The sequence below is a fragment of the Kwoniella shandongensis genome, chromosome 13, assembly GCF_008629635.2.
Source record: "Kwoniella shandongensis chromosome 13, complete sequence".
Lineage (NCBI taxonomy): Eukaryota > Fungi > Basidiomycota > Tremellomycetes > Tremellales > Cryptococcaceae > Kwoniella > Kwoniella shandongensis.
Window position 1 is genome coordinate 324,314 of NC_089299.1, and position 21,723 is coordinate 346,036.

At 50.3% G+C, this 21,723-nt stretch overlaps 6 protein-coding genes across 6 annotated transcripts; 3 read left to right on the plus strand and 3 right to left on the minus strand.

Annotated features, from left to right (window-relative positions):
• Positions 1–37: 37 nt before the first annotated feature.
• On the plus strand, positions 38–794 carry CI109_106821 (prefoldin, alpha subunit; the record flags this gene model as incomplete). The annotated part of the gene is made up of 4 exons (XM_032002113.1): positions 38–112; positions 212–314; positions 389–495; positions 624–794. The coding sequence occupies 4 exons, from the start codon at positions 38–40 to the stop codon at positions 792–794; spliced, it is 456 nt and encodes a 151-aa protein (XP_031863670.1).
• Positions 795–914: 120 nt separating this feature from the next.
• CI109_106822 (uncharacterized protein) lies at positions 915–2,436 on the minus strand (the record flags this gene model as incomplete). Its single annotated transcript, XM_032002112.1, has 8 exons — positions 915–1,094; positions 1,191–1,285; positions 1,346–1,401; positions 1,462–1,568; positions 1,633–1,654; positions 1,708–1,771; positions 1,831–1,989; positions 2,049–2,436. 8 exons carry the CDS (start codon positions 2,434–2,436, stop codon positions 915–917), a joined length of 1,071 nt encoding a protein of 356 aa, XP_031863669.1.
• A 3,234-nt stretch (positions 2,437–5,670) lies between these two features.
• On the plus strand, positions 5,671–9,519 carry CI109_106823 (uncharacterized protein; the record flags this gene model as incomplete). Its single annotated transcript, XM_032002111.1, has 9 exons — positions 5,671–6,079; positions 6,141–6,344; positions 6,411–6,493; positions 6,556–6,655; positions 6,708–6,787; positions 6,842–6,934; positions 6,987–7,143; positions 7,194–8,741; positions 8,801–9,519. The coding sequence occupies 9 exons, from the start codon at positions 5,671–5,673 to the stop codon at positions 9,517–9,519; spliced, it is 3,393 nt and encodes a 1,130-aa protein (XP_031863668.1).
• A 1,083-nt stretch (positions 9,520–10,602) lies between these two features.
• CI109_106824 (uncharacterized protein) lies at positions 10,603–14,843 on the minus strand (the record flags this gene model as incomplete). The annotated part of the gene is made up of 8 exons (XM_065967917.1): positions 10,603–12,408; positions 12,455–12,736; positions 12,792–13,052; positions 13,116–13,805; positions 13,858–14,433; positions 14,489–14,557; positions 14,614–14,629; positions 14,698–14,843. The coding sequence occupies 8 exons, from the start codon at positions 14,841–14,843 to the stop codon at positions 10,603–10,605; spliced, it is 3,846 nt and encodes a 1,281-aa protein (XP_065823989.1).
• A 701-nt stretch (positions 14,844–15,544) lies between these two features.
• On the plus strand, positions 15,545–17,564 carry CI109_106825 (uncharacterized protein; the record flags this gene model as incomplete). Its single annotated transcript, XM_032002109.1, has 10 exons — positions 15,545–15,916; positions 15,972–16,028; positions 16,094–16,281; positions 16,349–16,487; positions 16,560–16,658; positions 16,721–16,729; positions 16,791–16,840; positions 16,890–17,239; positions 17,308–17,458; positions 17,525–17,564. The coding sequence occupies 10 exons, from the start codon at positions 15,545–15,547 to the stop codon at positions 17,562–17,564; spliced, it is 1,455 nt and encodes a 484-aa protein (XP_031863666.1).
• Positions 17,565–18,020: 456 nt separating this feature from the next.
• CI109_106826 (uncharacterized protein) lies at positions 18,021–18,703 on the minus strand (the record flags this gene model as incomplete). The annotated part of the gene is made up of 2 exons (XM_065967918.1): positions 18,021–18,512; positions 18,575–18,703. 2 exons carry the CDS (start codon positions 18,701–18,703, stop codon positions 18,021–18,023), a joined length of 621 nt encoding a protein of 206 aa, XP_065823990.1.
• Between the last annotated feature and the right edge of the window lie 3,020 nt (positions 18,704–21,723).

Here is a 21,723-nt window from a genome sequence, read left to right on the forward strand (position 1 = left end):
AGCACACCAGAGACTTCATAGCAAAAACAGCCGCAAGATGGCAGAACAACAAGTTAACATCACGGACCTCGAGCCTGCTCAGCTCCAAGAGGTGAAAAAGCAACTTGACCAAGTACGTTGCAACAGTCATACAACCTTCGTCCTTTCTCTACCTCTTCACGAAACGCGCGAAGGAAAGGTAAGAGTAGCTGGGCTGACGCTTGATTGGTAGGAACTGGAACATCTTACCAACTCTTATTCTCAATTGAAACAAGCTCAGACCAAATTCCGATCTTGTGTCGAGAATGTCTCGTCCCTCTCTCCTGCTTCCAAAGGTATGTCATACCATTCATGTACTTCACTTTATTCTTCAGGTCGCCCAGATTCTTAGCTGATCACTTGGTTGTAGGCAAGGAAGTGTTGATCCCCTTTACGAGCTCTTTATATGTCCCTGGCAAATTGACAGATGTGGAGAATGTGGTGGTGGACGTTGGGACTGGATACTACGTGAAGAAGGTGAGTTCGTCTATTTCTTCCAACAACAAACAGTATCGATTCACTTCCTTCCTCTTCATATCATTGTACTATTGTGGTCGCGTCTTTCCTATAGAGCCGGACTGACGTGTGATGTTGGTTTTGAACAGAACAAGGCCGAAGCTACGGAACATTACACATCCAAAACCAACTTTGTCCAAGGTAACCTCGAAACTCTCCAAAAGACAATCGAGCGAAAACAGGAGAACGTGCAGAGCGTCATGCAAGTCTTGCAAATGAAGATGCAACAACAACAGCAGGCTGGTGCGGTGCAAGCGTGATCTGGAAGACAGACCCATGAGTTTTGGGAGGTTGAAGTCAGGGGACAGTCAAGAAAGCGATATCATGCATTTTATACCCCTATGAACTATCTACCTATCTATCCAGAGGCGCACTCTCCCTTACATGGGCATTGGCACTCCCAACTTTCGATGCATCTTCCAAGAGATCTCCATAAAGTTCGGCTCGGTCTCCGGCGTCACGAACCCATGTCGAACGAGGAAGTCGACGTAAACGAGACCACAATTTGGCTTCATATCGTGGCCGTGAAGAGCCTCAACAAGCTCTGGGATAGTCATGAGCTGACGGTGGAGGAATTGAGTCAGCAAGTCAAGCCACACGTACGATCAAGCGGGGCGAGGAATCGAATCGGAGCGATTGGCGGATTGTGTACTCACAGCAAACGACTCCACTTCGTCATCGTGAGGTGCCGGTTTGACATACTCCGGCGAGTCAGATGGCGGCAAGGGCAAATCATAGATATATTCGACCTCTACCACGTCGAGATGGTCAGCATTCTGCTTTGATAGAGCAATCGAAGGACAGGGCTCACCGGGCTGCAGATACCCATCGTCTGTCACATAGAAGTATGACAGGACGCCGGTCGCTCTGCAAAAGTAACCTCATCGTTAGAAGCAACATTCTCGACCACCAGTGGACTTGATTTACTTGACGTGTTTTCTGACCAGATCTTCCGGTAGATTCGCCTCCTCGTCACATTCCTTTACGATAGTTTCGAGCGGTGTCATCCCCGAGGTTATACCACCAGCAACAGACTACAGGTCAAGCTATGGGTCAGTTCCTAATTCAAGGAGCGGTTGTCGAGAATGATTGACATACGTTATCGAGACGTCCAGGCCATCTGCGTCACGATGATTAGCCCCGTTCTTGATTAGCGAAGATGAGATCACTCACGTAGCCTTGGTCTTACTCCGCCTAGGGACCCAGACTTTCATATCTTCTCCTTCACCTTCATAAGCTGCAGATATCCATGTCAGCTGTCGCTCGGGCATGTCGACCCGCTGAGGACAGACCTACCTGTTAAGTGGACGCCAAAAGTTGCCAGTCCGAAGATCGCACATGCAGCTCTTTCGAGAGGAAAAGCGAGATTTGAGAAGGTACCACTTGGTTTTGAGAGTGACTTGAAAGCTGACGATTGAGGTGAAGCGTAAATCGAGTATAGCTCGTTCCTCCACCCTGCCATTAAACTCTTGTTTAGCTATCAAGGTCATTTCCATCTTTCTAGTATTACCTACCTCCTAAAGGAAGTGGGAACACCCCTTCCTCTCTCCACTTCTGCGCGACCTCTGCCATCCTCTTCGCTAACACCTCCTTACCCCCTTCCACGACCTTCTCGTCAAAGTATACGCATTCCGTCTTCCTATTAAAATTCCCCGTCTCGTCGGGTTTCCCCTCTCCCTCATAGAACTCCCACAATGGCTCTGGTGACTGTGTCGCAACGACCTTTTTCATCTCGCGCAGAACATCGGGACGAAGTAAGCCGAGTGGCGGAAGATGAGCGAGGTGGTCGGCAAGAGTCAGATGGAATGGTACGTAGGGAGCAGGAGGTGCAGAGGGTGGGAGGGGGTAGGAAGGGAAGACATCAGCAGCTTCGACCACAGAGAGAAGACTACGTGATGTCATTGTGCTGGTTGCGTGATCTACGAGTCGAGTCTCGTTGCGGTAGTTGAGTCTGTTCTGTTCGACCGAGATATCACCTATTGCGTACAGCCTGTGGTGGTATTGTAGATTGACAGCTCCGTTTTAGGTCAACTATCGTATCGAAGAGTTGACAAAGGAAGCGATATGACAGCAGCTCGAAGTTGGTAGTTGCGTTTCAGGTACACCTGTGAAGCGGGGTGCCCCGCCTTTTCCTTTGTCTCCTTCGTGACAAGTTATACGAATCAGTCTTAGTACACCGGCCGTAAGAAGTTGTTAGGCTGAGCTGAGGTGCATGAGAAGATCGTCCTGCTCATCGCTGGTGATTGAGAGTTCGAATGAATTATAGTCAGCTTCAGGATAGTCATCCAACGGCTGGGTCGATATGACAGGTCGTGCGACTTTGCGGCTATGATCTGCGAAAAGATAAACGTGTCAATGCGTTATGTCACAAAATGTCCCCATGCATACACCGACCGAGATTCATACACGCGCGACTATGGGGTTATGCTTTTGTAAAATCGGGTGCGAGTTACGTACGATCGCCGGCAGGATAGGGAACGATGGATTGGTCACTCCACATGCATGTTGTTTGGTTGGTTACTGTAACCCAGGGTAGTGGAGCGGGAGTTCTTGTCTTGCTCGATCTTTGGAAATGCATGTGCGTCTGTCTGCCAAATGGAATGACTCGACGACCCGAGTGTGTGTCACTCTGCAATTGAGATTTTAGGATTGCGTACGATAACATGCGCAAGTGAGTCTGTTTGGACATGCGTCTTCTCTTTAGGAGTTGTGAGCTAGCCTTGTTGAGTTCCCGCTGATTCGGACTGTGATTCCTCACCTCCTCGGCTCTCACCCCCGCCCCTTTCGCGTACTACTATCGGTGCGCACTTACACTTTTCGGATCAGAAAGGAACCGTTACCACCGTAGTCTGGAATAGAAAGGATACAGTAAAGATGAGTGACACGTCGTCATCCCGTAAAAGTAGTTTAACACGAGTACGTCACGCTTCTAGACCAATCGGAAATATTATCGCTGTTTACCTCGGCTGGAAGAGGATGCGATGCCGGGAAAGGGCGACATACATAGGGGTGGAATCGGAGAATTAAATGAGACACTAAAAAGGGAAGGTAATGTCTCCTTAGCTGCCTATTATTTAGACTATTTCTTAGCACGAAACTGTTTGCTTCTTCTGCCCTTGCGCTCTGGTGTACGTATCAGTACGTAGCTACGATCGGCGATGTTACTGTTAGGTTGGGTTATGTTATCGCTCATCCCGTCAGATTGGTTTGGGTCTGTGTCGGCGTGTTACCCTGAATCTCGAAATATCTGGACAGTCGCTGACGCCACACTTCTAATCCAAAAGAGAAAAGGAAAGGCGGGGCTATAGAGCGTGGGACCTGATTGGGTGTGATGATTGGGTCTAAACCAGTCCTTCTCTCTCCCTTCTTCCCTCATCCCCCCCCCCCCCCTTCTATCAAACATACCAAGAAGGTAGGAACGGAAAACAGGCAGTCAGGAAGGGGAAAAGAAAGGGCAACAGGGGAACCCATTAACCAACTCGCACAGGGGAATTAAGAAATAATAACCCACAGTCCGAGTGGGAAATGCACGAGCCCACGCCATCACAATCAAGATCCCATATTCTTACTACAAACTGAATCATCCCCCCATCTGCTCCTGCAAATCATCAATTCCCTCGAACCGTATCTCTCTCTCCGTCTATCTCTCTTTCGCTCCTCTATCTCTTTCCTTCTTCGTTCTCGATTACACTCGTGTATACCCTCTCGGGTGCTATCTATCTCTACCTCCTCAAGCTTGCAGTGTCACTCACGGTAGTCGATACGATTCAGCACAACGGAACTGTTACCTCAAAAGCGCGTAGCGATAGTCATCACCTGCGGCCGTAGTGCTCCGGAACAGATAAACTTATTGCCATCATCCATAGAAATCGACATTTTAAAGGCTCGACTTTCTTCGTCCATCACCACTTGTCGGCCTTGACCGTTTGTCGTTCTCAAAGAAGAGCATTGTTACCAATCAGCAAGGTCAAGTCTCTCATACCCCGGCCTTTCGGAAGCTAAATCGATTGCAAAGGTGAGTCATACTCTTCTCACATTCCCGTTGTGACACGTCGCCCTCACCATCACCATTCCCAAGTCCTGTCAAGTACATCTATACACACATCTTCGACGTCTGTCTGAGGTGGTCAACGGAGACACTAGCTCGGAGCGTCTCTCAATACTTTATACCCGCCCTCGGACAACTGTTTAATGGGCGATGAAACGTAGAGCTAAGCTAACATGTGTGCATCTTTTCTCTCGACCCCATTCCCTACTTGATGGCCCAACGTGATCTCCGAACTGTATCCTTCGGTCTGGAAACTCTTCCGTTTCTCCGACGTTCTCAAACACACACACAATCGCACACTCATACATCCACCCCCTGATCGATCACTCCCGTCCCTTCCTCATGGCACGGTGTCACTCAATCCGCGTCATCTACCAAAACGCAGTCAGTGCGTCGCTGGACCCAGAAGACGAGCTTTGATCACGTCCGAGCGTCTAGTCTGTTATCCCCGTCCTTTGACTTTTAAAGGTAGCCAGTACAGCCTTATTGTTCAACTCATCCCCAACAAAAGCATCAAGGATCCCTCGCTTAGACTTGATCACGGACCTCGACAACCTTTTACTTTACCCCTCTCGACACCTCTACACTCTCCCTCCCATCGTCTTCATCTGGTTCAAGAAGTACCACCTTCGGTTCCGACCTAAAGAGATCGACAATTGTTTCAGAAGCCAGTGTGGTGAGTCGCATCATTTCTAATCGTCTCTCTTTCCCGTTTTCCTTTCTTTTGCCGGATCGACCCCTCCTATCGCTCCATTGGTGCCGCTGCCTTCGGGACCTTCCTCGAACCGGTGAAAGGTTCTCCAAGAACTCTAAAACGACAAAACCGTGATCTTCGGAAATGATCCTTCTTTTGCTCTGCACCATCTAATACAAAGGATGGTTGGCCTATGAGGCTTATTCAGAAGTGAAGAAGCGTATCATGACCTCCCATGTCGTACAACATCACTTCAGGGTCTCATGGCTTCTGCCGGAGCAACCTTTCTTACTTTCTTGTCACCTTCCCCTTGATCTAGCTTCTCTCGTAGAACTCTCGCTGACTTGACGATATGGCCACTCTCGTTAATCGCCCGCTTGTAGCTCGGAAAACCATGCCCGACGCACGAATGTCACACTCCTCTCACCACCACCATCATCACTCTCACTCTTCCCATTCCTACCCCTCCCATGGCCCTCCCCCTGCAGGCTACCCTCCTTCCTCCTCTCACCCCAATTACCATCATCACCAACACCACAGTTCCCATTCCTCCCGACATGTGTCCAATGGGCCGCCTCAGGCTCCAGTGGTCGTAGGAGGACCTCCCCCACCCATGGCCATGGCTGGTCCTCCCCCAGAAGCCATTGGTCCCCCTCCTGTGGTTCCGGTCGGCAACGGTCATGCTCATCCTGGACCACCTGGTGGTGCCCCTATGAGTCAAGCAGCGCGGGCTGCGAAGGAGAAGATGGACGGATTATTGGCGCAACTTGCCAGTGCAAATGAGAATACATGGATGTTGATCGGTGAGTTGACTTTCTTGACCTATGTTTGTTATACATTCTTTACGCTGAACTTGCTCCGTAGGCGCCGTTGCGGAAGGTATGAACAACCAAGATAGGGCACTCACAGCTTTCGAGAACGCACTGCGACACAACCCTTCTTCTGTCCTTGGTTTGAATGCAGTCGCATCCATCGCAAGGAGCAGAGACAACTTCGACAAGGCGATCGAATATTTCCAGAGGATATTGAATATGAATCAGGAGAACGGGGAGGTTTGGGGATCGATGGGTAAGTGTGCTGTCGTTGACATGTTGACATGAAACATACCATACAGAGCTGACGTCGCAACTGCAGGTCATTGTCTATTGATGAAAGACGACTTGCCCAAAGCATATACAGCATATCAACAGGCTCTATATCACCTTCCGAACCCCAAAGTGAGCTTGAGCTATCATCAATCTGAATGTTGCGCTTGGAGCTGACTTCCATGAACTTGTAGGAGCCTAAATTGTGGTACGGAATCGGCATACTGTACGACCGCTACGGCTCTTTCGAGCACGCGGAAGAAGCATTCTCGAGCGTGCTCAAAATGGATCCCAGTGAGTCTGCCGCAGTCAGTATGTTGTTGCGATGCTGACCTCCATAACGCAGATTTCGAAAAGGCGAACGAGATCTATTTCCGGTTAGGCATCATATACAAGCATCAGCGCAAGTACCAAGCATCCCTCGAGGTATGTATCAAGAAGCGAGGCAGTTAGGTACCGTAGCTAATGTATTACCCCCAGTGTTTCCGCTACATCCTCAACAACCCTCCTCGTCCTTTGACTTCTTGGGACATTTGGTTCCAGCTGGGACATGTGTACGAGCAGGATCGAGACGTGAGTATAGTCGTACCATTGCAAGGAAGCTAGATGTGCTGACTCCAACCAGTACGAGGCCGCCCGGGACGCATACATGCGAGTGCTCAGCCATCAACCCGACCACGCCAAGGTCTTGCAACAGCTTGGATGGCTCCACCATCAACCCGGCGCCCCCTTCGCCGATCAGGACAAAGCTGTAGCATACCTTACCAAGAGTCTGGAAACAGGTGGGTTAATTGAATTTCAGCCTGGACACAGCTGACAACAATTTGCACAGACGGTACCGATGCTCAAAGTTGGTATCTCCTTGGGCGAGCGTTCATGGCTGGTCAAAGGTACAACAAGGCATACGAGGCATACCAGCAAGCTGTCTATCGCGACGGTCGAAACCCCACTTTCTGGTGCTCCATTGGTGTGCTTTACTATCAGATCAATCAATACCGTGACGCTCTTGACGCATACTCTCGGGCCATCCGACTCAACCCCTACATCAGTGAAGTGTGGTACAATCTTGGTAGTCTTTACGAGTCGTGCAACAACCAGATCACGGACGCTATCGATGCTTACTCCAGAGCCGCTGAGCTCGATCCCGGAAACGCAACAATCAAACAACGTCTCGGCATGCTCCAGAATGCTGGCAACGCCCCTTTGCCACCCGCCCCTGGTCCTGTCGACGTTCACCCCTCCCAATACAGTGCTACCCCCACTGGTCAAGGGGGAGCTGGGGGTTCTCCTGGAGGCTCACCACGAGGTCACCCCACTCAACTGGCCCCAGCGGACGGTCCAACAGCCATCCGAGACCTACCTCCCCCCCCTCCCGGCGGCGAGATCGGACGAGGTCATTCACCTGGTCCATTCCGCGGCGGAATCGTCCCACCGCCTCTTGCTCATGTCGATGAGAGCCGAGGAAGTTTGGCAAGACAGCCTCCTCTCGCTCCCATGGATCTTGAACGTCCCGATGTCAACGGACGTGATCGCGAACCTCACCGGGAACAACCCCCATTCAACGGTAGCGGTCGATACGATTCTGCTGGACGACATGTGGACGCGCCTGCTTCACCTCGACGTCGGGACGGTTTCCCGGCTCCTCCAGGATATAGTCCTTTCGCGCCTCCAGGTCCACCGGGTCCTCCCGGTCAGCAGCCCGGTTACCCCCGTGATAGAGAACGAGACGAATGGGAGAGGAATCGCGATCGGTCTCGAGCTCCACCTGGTGGTCCGCCTGACCATCGTGGTCCTTCCCCCCGGATGCAAGACCGGGCGCCTCATCCCAACATTGACCCTCGTCGCCAGCCTTCCCCTCGAATTCCACAAGATTACCGGGGGGAATATGGAAGACCGGGAGATGCATACGCTCCACCTGGATACGGGTTCGACAATCGCGGACCATACCCCCCAGGTCCTGACCCCCGATTCGACCCTAGACGAGAGGCAGAAGAAGCTCGTCGACGAGACGAAGGAAGGAGATTTGAGGAACGTCTTGAAACAAACGGTAGCCTGCGTCATGCTTCAATCAGTCGGGAGATCCGAGCCGACGATCCACGAGCACCGAGCCCTGCCCCGTCGAACAGCAGCAAAGCGGGTTCGAAGCGGAGGAATGAGGCTGAGAAGGTTGGAGGCGCTAAACGGCCCAAAGAGGAGAAGCCAATCAGTAAGAGGGGTAGCGCAGACAGCACCAAAAGGGACAGACCAGCTTCGTTGAAGGTCGCGTCGAGAGATGAGGAAGGTGCTTCGCCTCGTGGGACCAACGCTAGTAGCCCGTCAGTAGCCAGCACACCTCATCAGACCCCTCAAAAAGTAGCGCCTTCGCGTACGGTAGACGAAGGTGAGTTAAGACCCGCCAGTATCACTGTGGCGATAACTGACGACAATTGGCATGACTAGATTACGACGAGGGTGCTGCAGACGCACTGATGGTTCTTCACGGTGATCGACCTGCAACGAGCAGCAAAGAAAGCTCAGTGAGGAACGGTAGTCCCGGAGCCGATGCCAACAGTCCTCTGGCTCAAGTCGCTGCGGGTAACAAACGTGTCGAACCGCCTTCTCCCACGTCTCCTGCCAATGGAACGAACAAGAAGGCCAAAGCTGAGAGCACTGAATCTCCCGCTCCTCCAAAGAGAATGGTGATTGAGGTGCTCAACACGCCTAGCATCGGATCGCCCTTGCCGCGATCAACTCCTGCGGTCGGCGAGGAAAAGTCTGTGGACGCTGCGACTCCTGCTCTCGCCACCACTGCATCAGCTGCGTCTGAGGTCGCTCCAGCTTCTGGAGCAGAGAAAGAGGAATCGACAACGAATGCAGCTAGTCCGAAGGTAGAGAGTCCTTCTGCACCATCTGCAGCGGAAGAGAAAGATGAGCTCGAAGACGATAAGGAAGATTCGCGGCCGCCCACGCCACCTTTGCCTGGGCCCGAGGACGATGCGAAGTCCAAAGAGGACGACGGGGACGTGACTATGGGCGAACCGGATGAACCCACTTCCAAAGTAGATGCAGCTGTGGAGAAAGTAGAAGCGGTCCTCAGCCCAACAAAGGAGGATTCTGTAACTGCGGGGAGTGCCGAGAAGGAAACGACCAAGACGGTGGAGGAAGGTGAGATTGTTTAGTAGACAGACATGTGTAGTTAGTTGCATGGTGCGAGAGGTTGTGAGGTGAAGTAAAGAAGAGAAGACTGGGCATAAGCAAAGACAGAGTATCAAACATATATACAGTTATATATATACAAGTATACATACATATCCAGTTAAAGGTTGGGATTTGGTTTTGGGCTATGTGTCGTGTACTAAAAGATGGAAGAATTTGCTTAAAACACAACCGCTCGCGATCACCATGGGAGAAAGAAGCAGTGTAACTGCAAATTCAGAGATAGCAGCTGAGTGATGGATAGTGAAAGGTATTCGACATGCATATTGAAGCCAAACTATCGACATTACAAAGAAATCACCAACAGTATAGTGTGTCAATCCATTCCAATCAAACAATCCGGTATGAACCTAAAGTAGCAACAATTGTTTCGTCAGCTTCTCCTTCTCTTTCTATCCGGTGAAATTCCAATCAAGTCAGAAAGGTAAGGAGGAAGGAGGATAGAGCTCAGTGCGATTCTGAACATTATTCAACATACGACACACGGTTTGCAGCCATGGAGATCTGGAATTATGTTTGTTGACATCATTGAAGGTGGAAAAGAGGTAGTAGGGATTGGTTTGAAGGGGAAGGAGGGATAGAGTGGTCCGACGGGTGGGAAGGGGAGTAAAGGGGAGAGTAGGCCGTTGGACTCGGGACTTACCTATGGAGATATCATCTTGAAGACTGTATAGTTGGGAAAGAAATAGTGAAAGATCCAAGTTGAAGTTGGACGATGAAATATGTCGAAACGGTGGATATTGGATTTGACTTCTGGACTGTAGAACCCAGGATGACCGCGGGATTCGGCAAACCCCGCTTTGGACAGAGCGATTCGTGGCAAGTGGCACTTCGAGATCCTCCTATTGCTGAGTGGTGCTATTACTATCGATGCAACGTCAGACCTCTTGGGTCAGAGTGATAGTGACATAGGACGGTATGCATGAACCAGGTATATATCATATTCCGTTTTAGCGGACCAAGTCGTCACGTTACATACAAGTACTCTCCACCCGACCTGCGTATCAGGAAACCAAAATACACGATCTACTGCTATCAGTCAGACCTTACTTTCTACTCCTCGTAGTACGTCCCACAGCGACAGGTACGGCACTCTCCTCTTTCTTCACGCCCACTCCTCTTCTCTTGACTGGTGCTGAGACCGTCTTGCTATCTTCGACAACCACTTGCGACTCGTCGTTCTCTTTCTCCTCCGTGGCTTTGCCCTTCCCACGACGGACAGGAGCGGACTTGCTCTCGCCTACAACAGACTTGGATGTAGCTGAGGGTATCCTGCTTCGAGCCGGAGCGGATTTGGCAGAAGTCGAAAGTGCTTGTTTAGTAGCCGCAGCTGATGTCGAGGCGGAAGTGGTTGCCTTCTTCCCTCGAGAAGGTGCGGACTTCTTCTCCTCCGTAGCAGATTCAACAGTCGGTTGCTCGTCAATCTGCGTGAGGACCTTTTTACCCCTTGCAGGCTTAGGTTTGTCCTCCTCTTCAACGATCGGCGACTCCGTCACCACCGCCTTCTTCGCGCGCGAAGATGTCGAGCGGTTTCGGGTGGTTTTAGTCGCTGCCGCGCCAGCGCCTTCCTCTTGGTGAGCCGAAGCTTGCTCTTCGGGCTCAGCAGTCGACTTGGCTCGAGTTGATCGTGATCGACTAGTGCTACTTTCAGGGTCCACACTGGCGGTCCGATGAGCTCGGGTCGAACGCGATGTAGGTGCTGCTGTTGAAGCTTCAACTGTGGCAGCAAGTGCTGCAATCTTGCGAGATCTGACTACTTTCGGTGCCAAGGCCGCTTCTTCCTGGACAGCCTTGGAGGTCGATCGGCCTCGTTTCACAGGTGCTTTGGCCGCTTGTGAGACTGAAGCTGCCGAAGCCGCGGAGGTAGCCTTGTTCGAACGAGCGGTAGAGGACGACGAAGTAGAGCTTGCGAGTCTCGGGAGTTTAGAGGCGTCGACTTTGCCGGTCTTCTTGGTAGGTGCAATGGGTTCGACTTCCTCATCTGCTTCTTCGACCTCGACCGGTATGATCGCTGTCTGAACCTCGATCTCTTCCTCCTCTTCCTCTTCCTCCTCCTCTTCGAACATCTCCCGTAAACCTTCCAGTGCGGGCGTAGGGGGGACTGTTGGTCTCGCGAACATGGTCTTCAAACCAGCAAAGCTAGGTGTAGCAGGAACGGTTGGCTCGGCGAATAGCGCTCTGACACCCGTTAGAGAAGGCGAAGCCGATTCTTGAGGGGTAACTGGGAACAGATTTCGGATACCTGTGAGATATGGCGTCTTTGCTTGCATAACGGGTTTGAGCATCTCGCGGAGACCGGTGTATGACGGAGTCGAAGGGCTGGAAGGTAGCTCGGCTTCCGGCGAGGAGGGTGGTTGCGCCTTTGGTGTGACTTCTTGCGCTTCATGTGAGTTATCAGGTGCTGACGTACCGGGAAGAGGCGTGAAGTGGATGGGCGTTTCAGCAGTTTCTCGCTTGAATGGTGGGAAGATTGGAGTTCTTGGTGCGTGCGCTGCTAACCGTCTGCTATTGGCTGCGACGCTGTACGAAGCACTTTGAATGAAAACTGGTTTCGAAACTGGAGTGCCTGCGAAGCCGATCGTTGCCCTTCGATCAACGGGCAAGGTGGCTTGTCGTTGGACACTTTGTCTTCGGATGCTGTCCAGGCGTTTCTTGATATCGCCCATGGGCGTGCTGGGAACGGTCTGTTGTTCGCCCTGTTCAGGCTCAGGTGACTTAGGTGCCAAAGCAGGATGGGTTGGAGTGGCGACGAGGTCCGCAAAGCGAGTCTCTCGGACAGGTGATTTAAAACCGGTAGCGGGAGGGGCCGGTAAGGTACGAGGGGTAGCAAGCGCTTCTTGCAGGCGTTGATCCTACACAATATCAGCTCAATAGCCCTACCAGATCTAGATGACTTACTTCGGCCAACATAGCGTAGGTTTTTCGTGGGGTCACCATGGGTACCGCTCGTTTGACATCCGCCTTCTCCTCGTTGTCGTCTGGCAATGTCACGTTGACACGACGACTTGGCTTCCCCATTGAACCTGGAGCAGCTCGCACGCCTCGAAGAGACCCAGGTGTTGCTGGTAGTCTTTCAAAGCGGACAGCTGGGCCTCCAATATTAGCCAGAGATCGACGCGGCTGCTTGAGGTTGCCACGTTGCGGTTGAGGCGTGAAGAACTTGTTTGTTGCGATCGGTCGCTAATTTTGACCATTGTCAACTTGTATCCAATCTAGGTCGGAGTGGCATACTCACATGAACGGGCGTTCCCGGCAGCGAGGTGGCCATATCATCTTCCTCCTCATCCTGCTCCATTCCGTCGTCTTGCCGCATCTCTTCCTCTTGCTGCATCTCTTCCTCGTCGTCTAACACCTTGACCTCCTCTTCGTACTCCTCGTACTCTTCGTATTGCTCTTCTTCCTCGTCCTCGTCCATCTCTCCCTCGACATGGTTATTGATGTACTCTTCCTCCTCTTCAAGGCCCGCTGGAGTGAGATGAAGGACAGACTGTCCGGGCTTTGTGTCATTGCTCTGTATCAGCTTTGACGTCTCGCGGTAGGAATTGTTGACGAGACGTACGATATCCAAGGACATGTCGGCGTCAAGCGAATCCATTCCACTTGACTCAGACTCGAATGATACTTCGGCGGTCCCATCCTCGGAAATCCATTGGAGTTGTCCCTCTACTTGGCCTTCTTCAACAGGCTCACCGCCGCTTTCTGCATGGTCATCCTGCTGGCTTGCAGGTTCTGCTTCTTCCTCTTCAGAGGAGTCAGATGCAGGATCGAGGACAGGGACAGGAGTAGCACTCTTCCTGCCAGCCCTGATCTTTGGACTTGTGCTCTTCCTCCTCACTTCGATCTCACCGTTTTGGATCGCTCCCTCGACACCAGCAGCTCGAGTCTCTTGCCAGACCTTACGAGCAGATCGAAGCAATAAAGCCTTACGCAAGGTCGCTGGACCTTTGGGCGTGGCAAGAGCAACATGTGCAGGGATAGGGGTCGTAGGCAGCTTCTGAGATGATGTAGCGGGAGGATTGTATGGTGTGTCGGAAGTGGGAGGTAGGGGAACCGAACGAGGAGTCTTGGGCGACTCAGGCATAGCAATAGCATCGTCGATGGAAGCACTCGGATCTTCAACTTGCTGTCCTTCCGAAATTCCAGTCGTCGCAGGTGCGTTCATCTTTCGAGTTCGAGGAACGGCACTGGTGTTTCGAAGAGGAGCCTTTCGGGTTTGCTGTGGTGTCATGAAAGGATTATTGTGAATAGTCTAGAAACGCAATCAATGAGCGAACCGCATCGCACGTAGTGAAGGGACTCACAGATGGAGTGGCAATTGCATCCGCTACTTCCTTCGGTTCGTCCGTTACCTCTAGGTAGACCACATCGCCTTCGTCGCCGTCTGTAACATCTACCACTGATTGTTCTGCTTCCTCTTCTTGGTCGATTTCGCTCTGCTCCTCATGTATCTCTTCGCTGAGCTTGGACTTGCCGCCACCCATTTTAGCAGTAACTCCCATTCCCCCAAGACCTAAAGTGCTGTGTCGCCTGTTCTTAGCGGGAGATAGAGGTACAAACGTCTTGCCAGAAGGGACCAGTGACAATCGGTGTGATGCACGACGCCTCACGGATGGACCTGCAGGCGATCCCGGTGCTGGTGACATCTGCTTCGCAGGAGAAGGTGCGTAATCGTGAAGCGATGATCTATGGACAGCTGGAGACATGATAGCCGCGTCCGTAGTTTCCGAAGAGCCATACTCGAAGCGGAAGGGCTTCTTGCGGATGGTGATAGTGTCTTTGTTCGAAAGAGGGATAATTGAAGGGGGTTTGTGCGATGACGCGGAGCCACCCTCTGGAGTATGAAGGAGTCCGTTGCTCCCATGAACATGCAGCGATGCCTTGATAGAAGGGAGAGGTCAGTATCAAGACGGGGTACCCTCAGATAGGACTCACCTGTCCTGTGATCAGATCAAATCTGATCTCGCAGTGGAGCTTCGAGACGTCAGAATAATAGAGTCGGACCTGAAAAACACACAATGTCAGTCAACGTTGAGTGATCAAGGCGGCATGTCTCTCACATCGCAATCGTAGTCACTGATAAAAGGTAATCGTCTGTTAGCGTCCAACTTCTAGAGCAATAAGCTGGGGTACAGCTTGCTTACCGTCCAAATGTTATTCGCTCTGCATCAAGTGGGAACGTCTGAACGTCTGTTCCACCCTTTCTCTTAACCAAAGTGAGCGTACCCAATGTCCCTATGCTAGGACCTGTAGGCATAGGCGATTCTTCTCGTCCTTCGAAATACGACATCGCGTCAGTATGTCGCAACAAGGTTTCTTTGTCGATCCGCAAGTCGAAGTGGTGTCGTAGTAGTCGCCGTTGTCGTGTCGTAGACCTTGATGTTGAAGAGTAGAATTTCAATCGATTGTTGACTGTTGTTTGTTTTGTTGTTCATGACCAAGTTGATGTCAACAAAACAGGCGCGCCTGGGAACAAACCTTAAACACTGTCTCCATATAAGTCGCCACCAACAGCTTAAGCTTGTCAGTACGTATTCATTTCATTACGTATTCATTGTACTTTTGACGGTCATCGCCGATCGGATTTGATGATGCACCATGAGGTGTTGGTTGATGTGCTAACTATTTGCTATCTTCGGATTTTCCATTCGCAGATGCTCCCTCCTTCCCGATGTATAATACCTTTGCAAGTAAACATTGATACCCCTACATCCCTTTGCTTTGATCTGTGCTCTTCCGTTAACAGTTCGGTTCGATCATCGTCAATCTGGAAATCAGCTCGCTCTACTCGTAGCCCATTCCCTATAATTGCACACAAGCCAGCCCAGCCTGGCGCCCCGCCATCGGTAACCTTATCTCTCCGAGTTATCAATCACCATATCCCAATACATCCCCCTTCGGTCTGTCTCTCCTGCGCCATCCAATAGCATTGATCCAGTAGCAACGTCACCTTATCTCCACAGTCCTCCGTCCACACCTCGCCACTCGAACATGCCTGCTGAGCGTGATTACGGGGCAACTTCACCGCCTGGTTCCTCGTCATCTTCTACCATCCGGAAGCCTTCAAGCCAAGCACCACCCAAAGATGGTCACGCCTCTGTCACGTCTTCGGTGACAAACCTAACCAACACAATCGTCGGTGCGGGAGCGCTCGCTTTCCCTTCGGCATTCGCGTCTATGGGTATGATTCCCGGAATCATTTCATGCGCATTCTCCGCGATGACCGCCATGTTCGGGCTATACCTGCTGAGTCGGTGTGCGAGCGTAGTTGGAACGAGACCCGGGGAGCAGGGCCGGAAAGCAAGCTTTAACGAGGTAGCGAGACTCACTTTCGGGAAAGGATGGGCCACGAGAGCGTTTGACGTGAGTGCACGATCTCCTACCCGTTATCTTTGCTGACGCGTATCCCTTAATTCAGCTTGCCATCGCAATCAAATGTTTCGGTGTCTCCGTCTCATACCTCATAATCTGCAAGGTGAGTTTTGTCCTTGTCTCAATATCATAGAGTAGTCATTGCATGCTCACACTGTCGCTACGCAGACCCTTCTTCCGCAAGTCTGTTACACCTTGGCTCAGCTGTTCCATCACCCTTTGGCGGATGATTCGATCCTACTCGCATCTCACTTTTGGCTCTTTGCTATCATGGTTATAATTGTTCCCTTGTCTTTCTTAAGGACATTAGATTCATTAAGATTCACCAGTCAAATAGCTTTGGCGACTGTAGTATAGTGAGTTCCGCCTACCCTTCTACCGCATGATGAAAAGGGTCAAGAATCAAGCTAATCAATATATCAGCCTGGTGTTCGTCGTTGTCGGATGGTTCTTTCTCAAGGGTGTCAGTCCCACTCGAGGAGAAGTCGTTCTAGTTCGGTTCGGTCAGAACACTATGTCGAGCTTCCCTGTCCAAGTTTTCGCATACACCTGCTCTCAAAACGTAAGTCATGAACAACGTAGTAAGATAATGCCGAGCGAGGTTGAGATCAGCAGCTGACGATAATGAGTGCAGCTCTTCCCTATCTACAACGAGCTTGAGAACAAGAGTCAAAAGAGGATGAACACTGTTATCGGAACCTCGATTGGATCTGCCGCTGTCGTTTACGAAATTGTGCGTATGCGTTCCTCTCCTACTCCATGTCTCTAACGCTGACATACCCATTCAATCCATAGCTGGGCATTGTGAGTCATTGTGTTTAGAGATGTAGAACTGTTGTTAGGTCTGACGGAGTCCTGAATCAAGGTCGGCTACCTTACCTTCGGTAGCAAGGTAGGAAGTAACGTTATTGCCATGTGAGTCCAGCCTCTTTTGGACAAGGCCTGAACTGATCTTAATCCATAGGTACCCGCCGACATCTCTCATCGTGGCTCTTGGCCGTTTCGGCATCGTCCTCCTCGTCGGACTATCCTACCCACTTCAAGCACTTCCATGCCGAGCGTCGCTCCATCATCTCACGCATGGCTTGTTCAAGGGACACCACCAAGTAGACCCCTTGGTCGGTGCCAACGCCGACGACGAAAGCGATGACGATGATGATAGCGAAGACGATCCACTTGTTCCCAAAGCTAGTGGTGATGATCACGGACATGGACACAAACACGAGATGCACTACACCAAGTACATCGGACTAACCGCTGGGATTTTGATCAGCGGTTTTGCTATTGCTTACAACGTCCATGAGCTGGAAATTGGTGAGTCCGTTGTTATCGTCATGGAATAACCACAAAGGAGTGGCACTAACCACCGGTATGGCGAGCAGTCCTCGGATTTGTTGGATCAACTGGATCTACAATCATATCCTTCATTTTGCCCGGATTCTTCTACTTCAGATTGTTCCGTGAAGAACCAGGAAGGACGAAATGGTTCGCCCTTGCACTCGCCTTGTATGGTTTGGCGGTCATGTTGTTCTGGTGAGCTGTCATAATACTACCATTTTGGGGGTCATTCTCGTCACTGACTACGAGTGCTTATCGCAGCTTGACGTTCAACATCCTCAATCTTGTGATGAAGGCTTAGACATCGGTAGCATTTTTACATCAAATGTACACCGCTATTGATAAATAGCACTCACGGCCTTGTCCTAGGCGGTCGGATGCCAAGCCTGAGCTTGGCAGATCGCTTCTGGAATGGCAGTTCTGCTAATCACTGGAGAACTGATATGGGACTAGCTCTCGGCGCGTCTATGAATCAGACTATATGTGCATGACGGAAATTACTGAAAGCCGCTACCCATTAAATAGATATAAACTGTTGAAGTGGAGAAGAACATACTAAACAAAAAATCATAAAGCTATATAGTGGGAAAGACAAACCCTTCGATGGTCGGCTACAGATATTCAACAATGAATCAGCTTCGATATGAAATTGGGTGCTGATAAACTCTCAAATAGTTCGGAACATTGAGGTTGGAGGACAGCGAATCCTTGCCTACCTTGCGTATCAAGCAGGTCAAGACGTTCATCGATCTGGTGTTCATTCCCGATCGAAGGCAACTCTCGTATTAATCCAAGTGTCACGATCAACATGGCCGTCGGCTCCACTAGGCAGGTCGCCACCGATGCCCCGGTCCAACCGAAAGGCCCTTGATTCCTCGACGGAGTTCCAAACTTCCTCTTCCAACTGACTGAGACGGTCGTAGCTTGATTGATACGCAGGTGTCCGATTTTCAGGCGCGGATCGGGAAGTTTGGCTTGGGATAGGTGGCAGACGGTGATGTCGGCTACGGACAGAGGGCACATGTCTGAGGGGAAAACCATCGTGACCTGAAGCGGAGCTGCTACTGACAGGACTCCTCTGTTCAGGATATGACAACGGAGGGGTATCGGGACGGAGAATCAATGCACGGGAGGCGTTGTTGTGACTCAACGCGGTCCCAGTGGCACTCCCCTCATACCTGGCGCTGTACGATCGACGGTTTCCAACTCTATAACGAGTGTAGGCGGGAACAAGCGGACCGGCGTTCACCTAAGATACATGGCTTCACGTTAGTAAACCTTGACTTACATCAGCAGGCTGCACACACTCACCGATGTTGAGACACTTTGGACAGATGCTGCGCAGTTGGACTGCCCGTCACCGTAGTGGGAATCTCTCCGGTCCTCATATCTACGACTATCATTGTCATCGTAAGGAGGGGATGGACTTCGTCGTGGCATCGTATGACTCTGAGGTGAAGTGTACAGTAAGAATGCCAAGGAATGGGATTCGCCAGTGGATCTGATTGGTGGATTGCTAGTGAGGAAGTTATAGATGGGTGTTAAGCGAGAAGATAGAACAATTCAGAACTCTGTGGCAACACACATGTTGTTATATTGTTTTCTTAATTTCCTCCTTACTACTCTCCTTGATCAGCAGGTATGTATCCACACATAGTGTGGTATGTCATAAGGAGCTGAAGGACATAGGAAGAATAATCTGTTACACTCTTGAAACACCTTCTCATCTTGACTTTGTTATATTGTGATTAGGATGGTCAGAAAGGATTGTCAATGGCAACCTGTCACATCCCTGTAAGCCATGTATCATCTTTCATCAGCAAAGGAGATGGAGTGAAGAGAAGTTTGAGACTCATAAAGGAAATCAATGTGAGACTATTCTGGTATTTGTGATATGCAGTGTTCATATCGAAAACACCTCCTGGGCATCCTCCCTGATATCCTTTTGTACAAGTGGATATAGAAAAGGACTGAAATTGCTCATCTCTGAGATAATAATTTAGGGTCATATCCTGTCTTACATGATGAGCCATGGAAACAGGACTTGACATCTGCCACAGAGTCTACAGATGTCTGGTAACTGCGACAACACCTTGAGGTGACAGAAGTAGGAGATGGCCCACTTGGCTGACGAATCGTTCCCAAGGTCCAAGTTGTGTCACTGGTCCTTATATACATGAGCACAGGACTTGTACATACTTATTCCTGTGACAAATGTATATTCCTCTGTCTAATTCACTATCATCGTACAAGTGAAGCGCTCTACTAGTGAACCCCAAGTCTTGCACAATTGGTACTCAACTCGTTCAATTTGGGAAAGGACTTTGTCCATATTTGCATTGTTTATTCCTCGCAAAGGCCCGTCAACGGACCCGCCTCTGACACTAAAGCAGTGACGGTTCAACACTGGTGGCCTATTGATGTTTCAACCTGTATCCACCGAAGAAGGACACAGGCCATGTATAATGATTCTCACTGGCACACACATCATGGCACCCATTTTGTCAAACTGCTCTTGCTTCTATTTGGGCTTTGCATGTCATACTCATCAAACTTGTAGTGTGATCAGTAACATTAGTGAAGCATTCATACCAATCATTGTGACACCTTAGTGTTCTGTGGCCAATTCTGCATGCAAGTAAACTATTCATGTAAAGCTTTGCCTGTGATACAGACGTCGTATAACACACTAAAACCTGAACCATCAAAAACAAGTGCTAATACACAAAATCTTCCTAATCCAACCACCAAACACTATAATGATGAAAACCATCAGTGAATGAACCGGCTCCTCTCAAAGATTGCCAAGGATTGCCACGGTCATTTGATGTCTGGACATCTGACTATGCTGGGACTGTGGTGTGGGCCATGTTTCATTGGATGAAAAGGTTTCTTCCGTGTGTGATGGAGAACCGTTGGGTCTGTCTCCCATAGAGATCAACCTCATCTCATAGGCTTCTGTGCTGCTGTTATTGTGTGAGAGCTGATCAAGCCCAGTTTGCCTCTGTCCTCCAGCTATCCCATTCTGCTCTCTACTGTGTGGGGGAAATGACCTTGAAGCAGCTTCACCGGGGACAATGTTGATATGGCCACAGCTCTGAAAGTTGGTAGGGTGCACATGAGACTGATCACTACTGGGCCTTGTAGTGAGAGGAGAGGATACGGGATGTGGCCCTGATGGATATGTGGAACAGGGACTGATTGGCCTGTAATAGTGGGGTGAAGGCTGTGGATAAGCTGCTCCAAAAGGCCCACTTGGATTGACCCTAGGCTGCCAGGTGGGAACACTCATGTTCTGATGACACTGAGATTGGCAATGTTCCGCTTCTTCAAGGATGGATTTGATCCTGGCCTCCTCGGAATTGAGCTTGGCTTGCTTTGATTTGATGACAGCCAACTCCTCTCTACAGCCTTCCTTCACAAGCTGACAATGATCACCAGCACTGGACATGAGCTCTCGAGCAATGCCCAAACGAGTCTGCATTGTTGCAATGCTCTTTGTGATGCCATCAGTCTCTGTGTGACCTGGTCCAGAGGTTGAGACTTGGCTTGGCAAGTCAGACCAGACTGAGTCAGAACATTTGGAGTAATTGGCTTGATTGGAGAATGAGGGGTGACCAGAGGAGATGGATTGTTGAGAGATTGAAGGGGAGCCACTGATGTGACTGGATTGATGATCGTAGTCCTCCACTTGGAACTCTTGAGAGCTGTCAGAGGAATAATCTGAATTTCCATCGTCACTGTGGGCAAGGGCTGGGTGGTAACCACGAGTTGTGTCTTGCCCCACAGCTGAAGGACCAGTCATGTGAATGTGGATTGTAGGAATGTGTGATTGAGAGTTTGTGATTGGAGGCTGGTGAGGTGGCCCAGGATCAAAGTGGCCTACAGGAGTGCTGGCAGGAGGTGTGGGGCGCCTAGAACTATGAGACTGGAGACACAATAGAATACCGGTGATCAAGTCAGCATATGATTTGGTTTCTTGAGTTCAGTGTTGTCAGAGAGAAGGAGCAAAACTATGTAAACTCACAACTTGAGTTGGATAACTTTGGTCAGAGGGCGGGTAGCCATACTGCTGGTAATACTGGGGACGAGGATAACGGGGCTTTGGAATGACCTGTTCAGAGGCAGATCTGCCATCATCAAATTGTTGATCAGAATAGTATGTTGTCATTGTGTTCTAATTCTGTGTGGGGAGAGTCACAGACTGTAAGAAACTTGGGTTGGGATTCTGTGGCAATGTAGTGATGAAGTTGGGAATGGAAGCTGGGGAGGATAACAAGGAGAATAGGAACTGGTGGCAAATTGGAGCTCCTTATACCTTTTCCTGCCCTTGCCCTGCCCCATAAAAGCATTGTAGACTTGTCTTCACTTGTATTGATGCACTGTAATTAGGGGCAACATCACATAGGAACCACATTTCATTGTGTCTTCATGAGGAGTTGCAGGACATAGGAACCTCA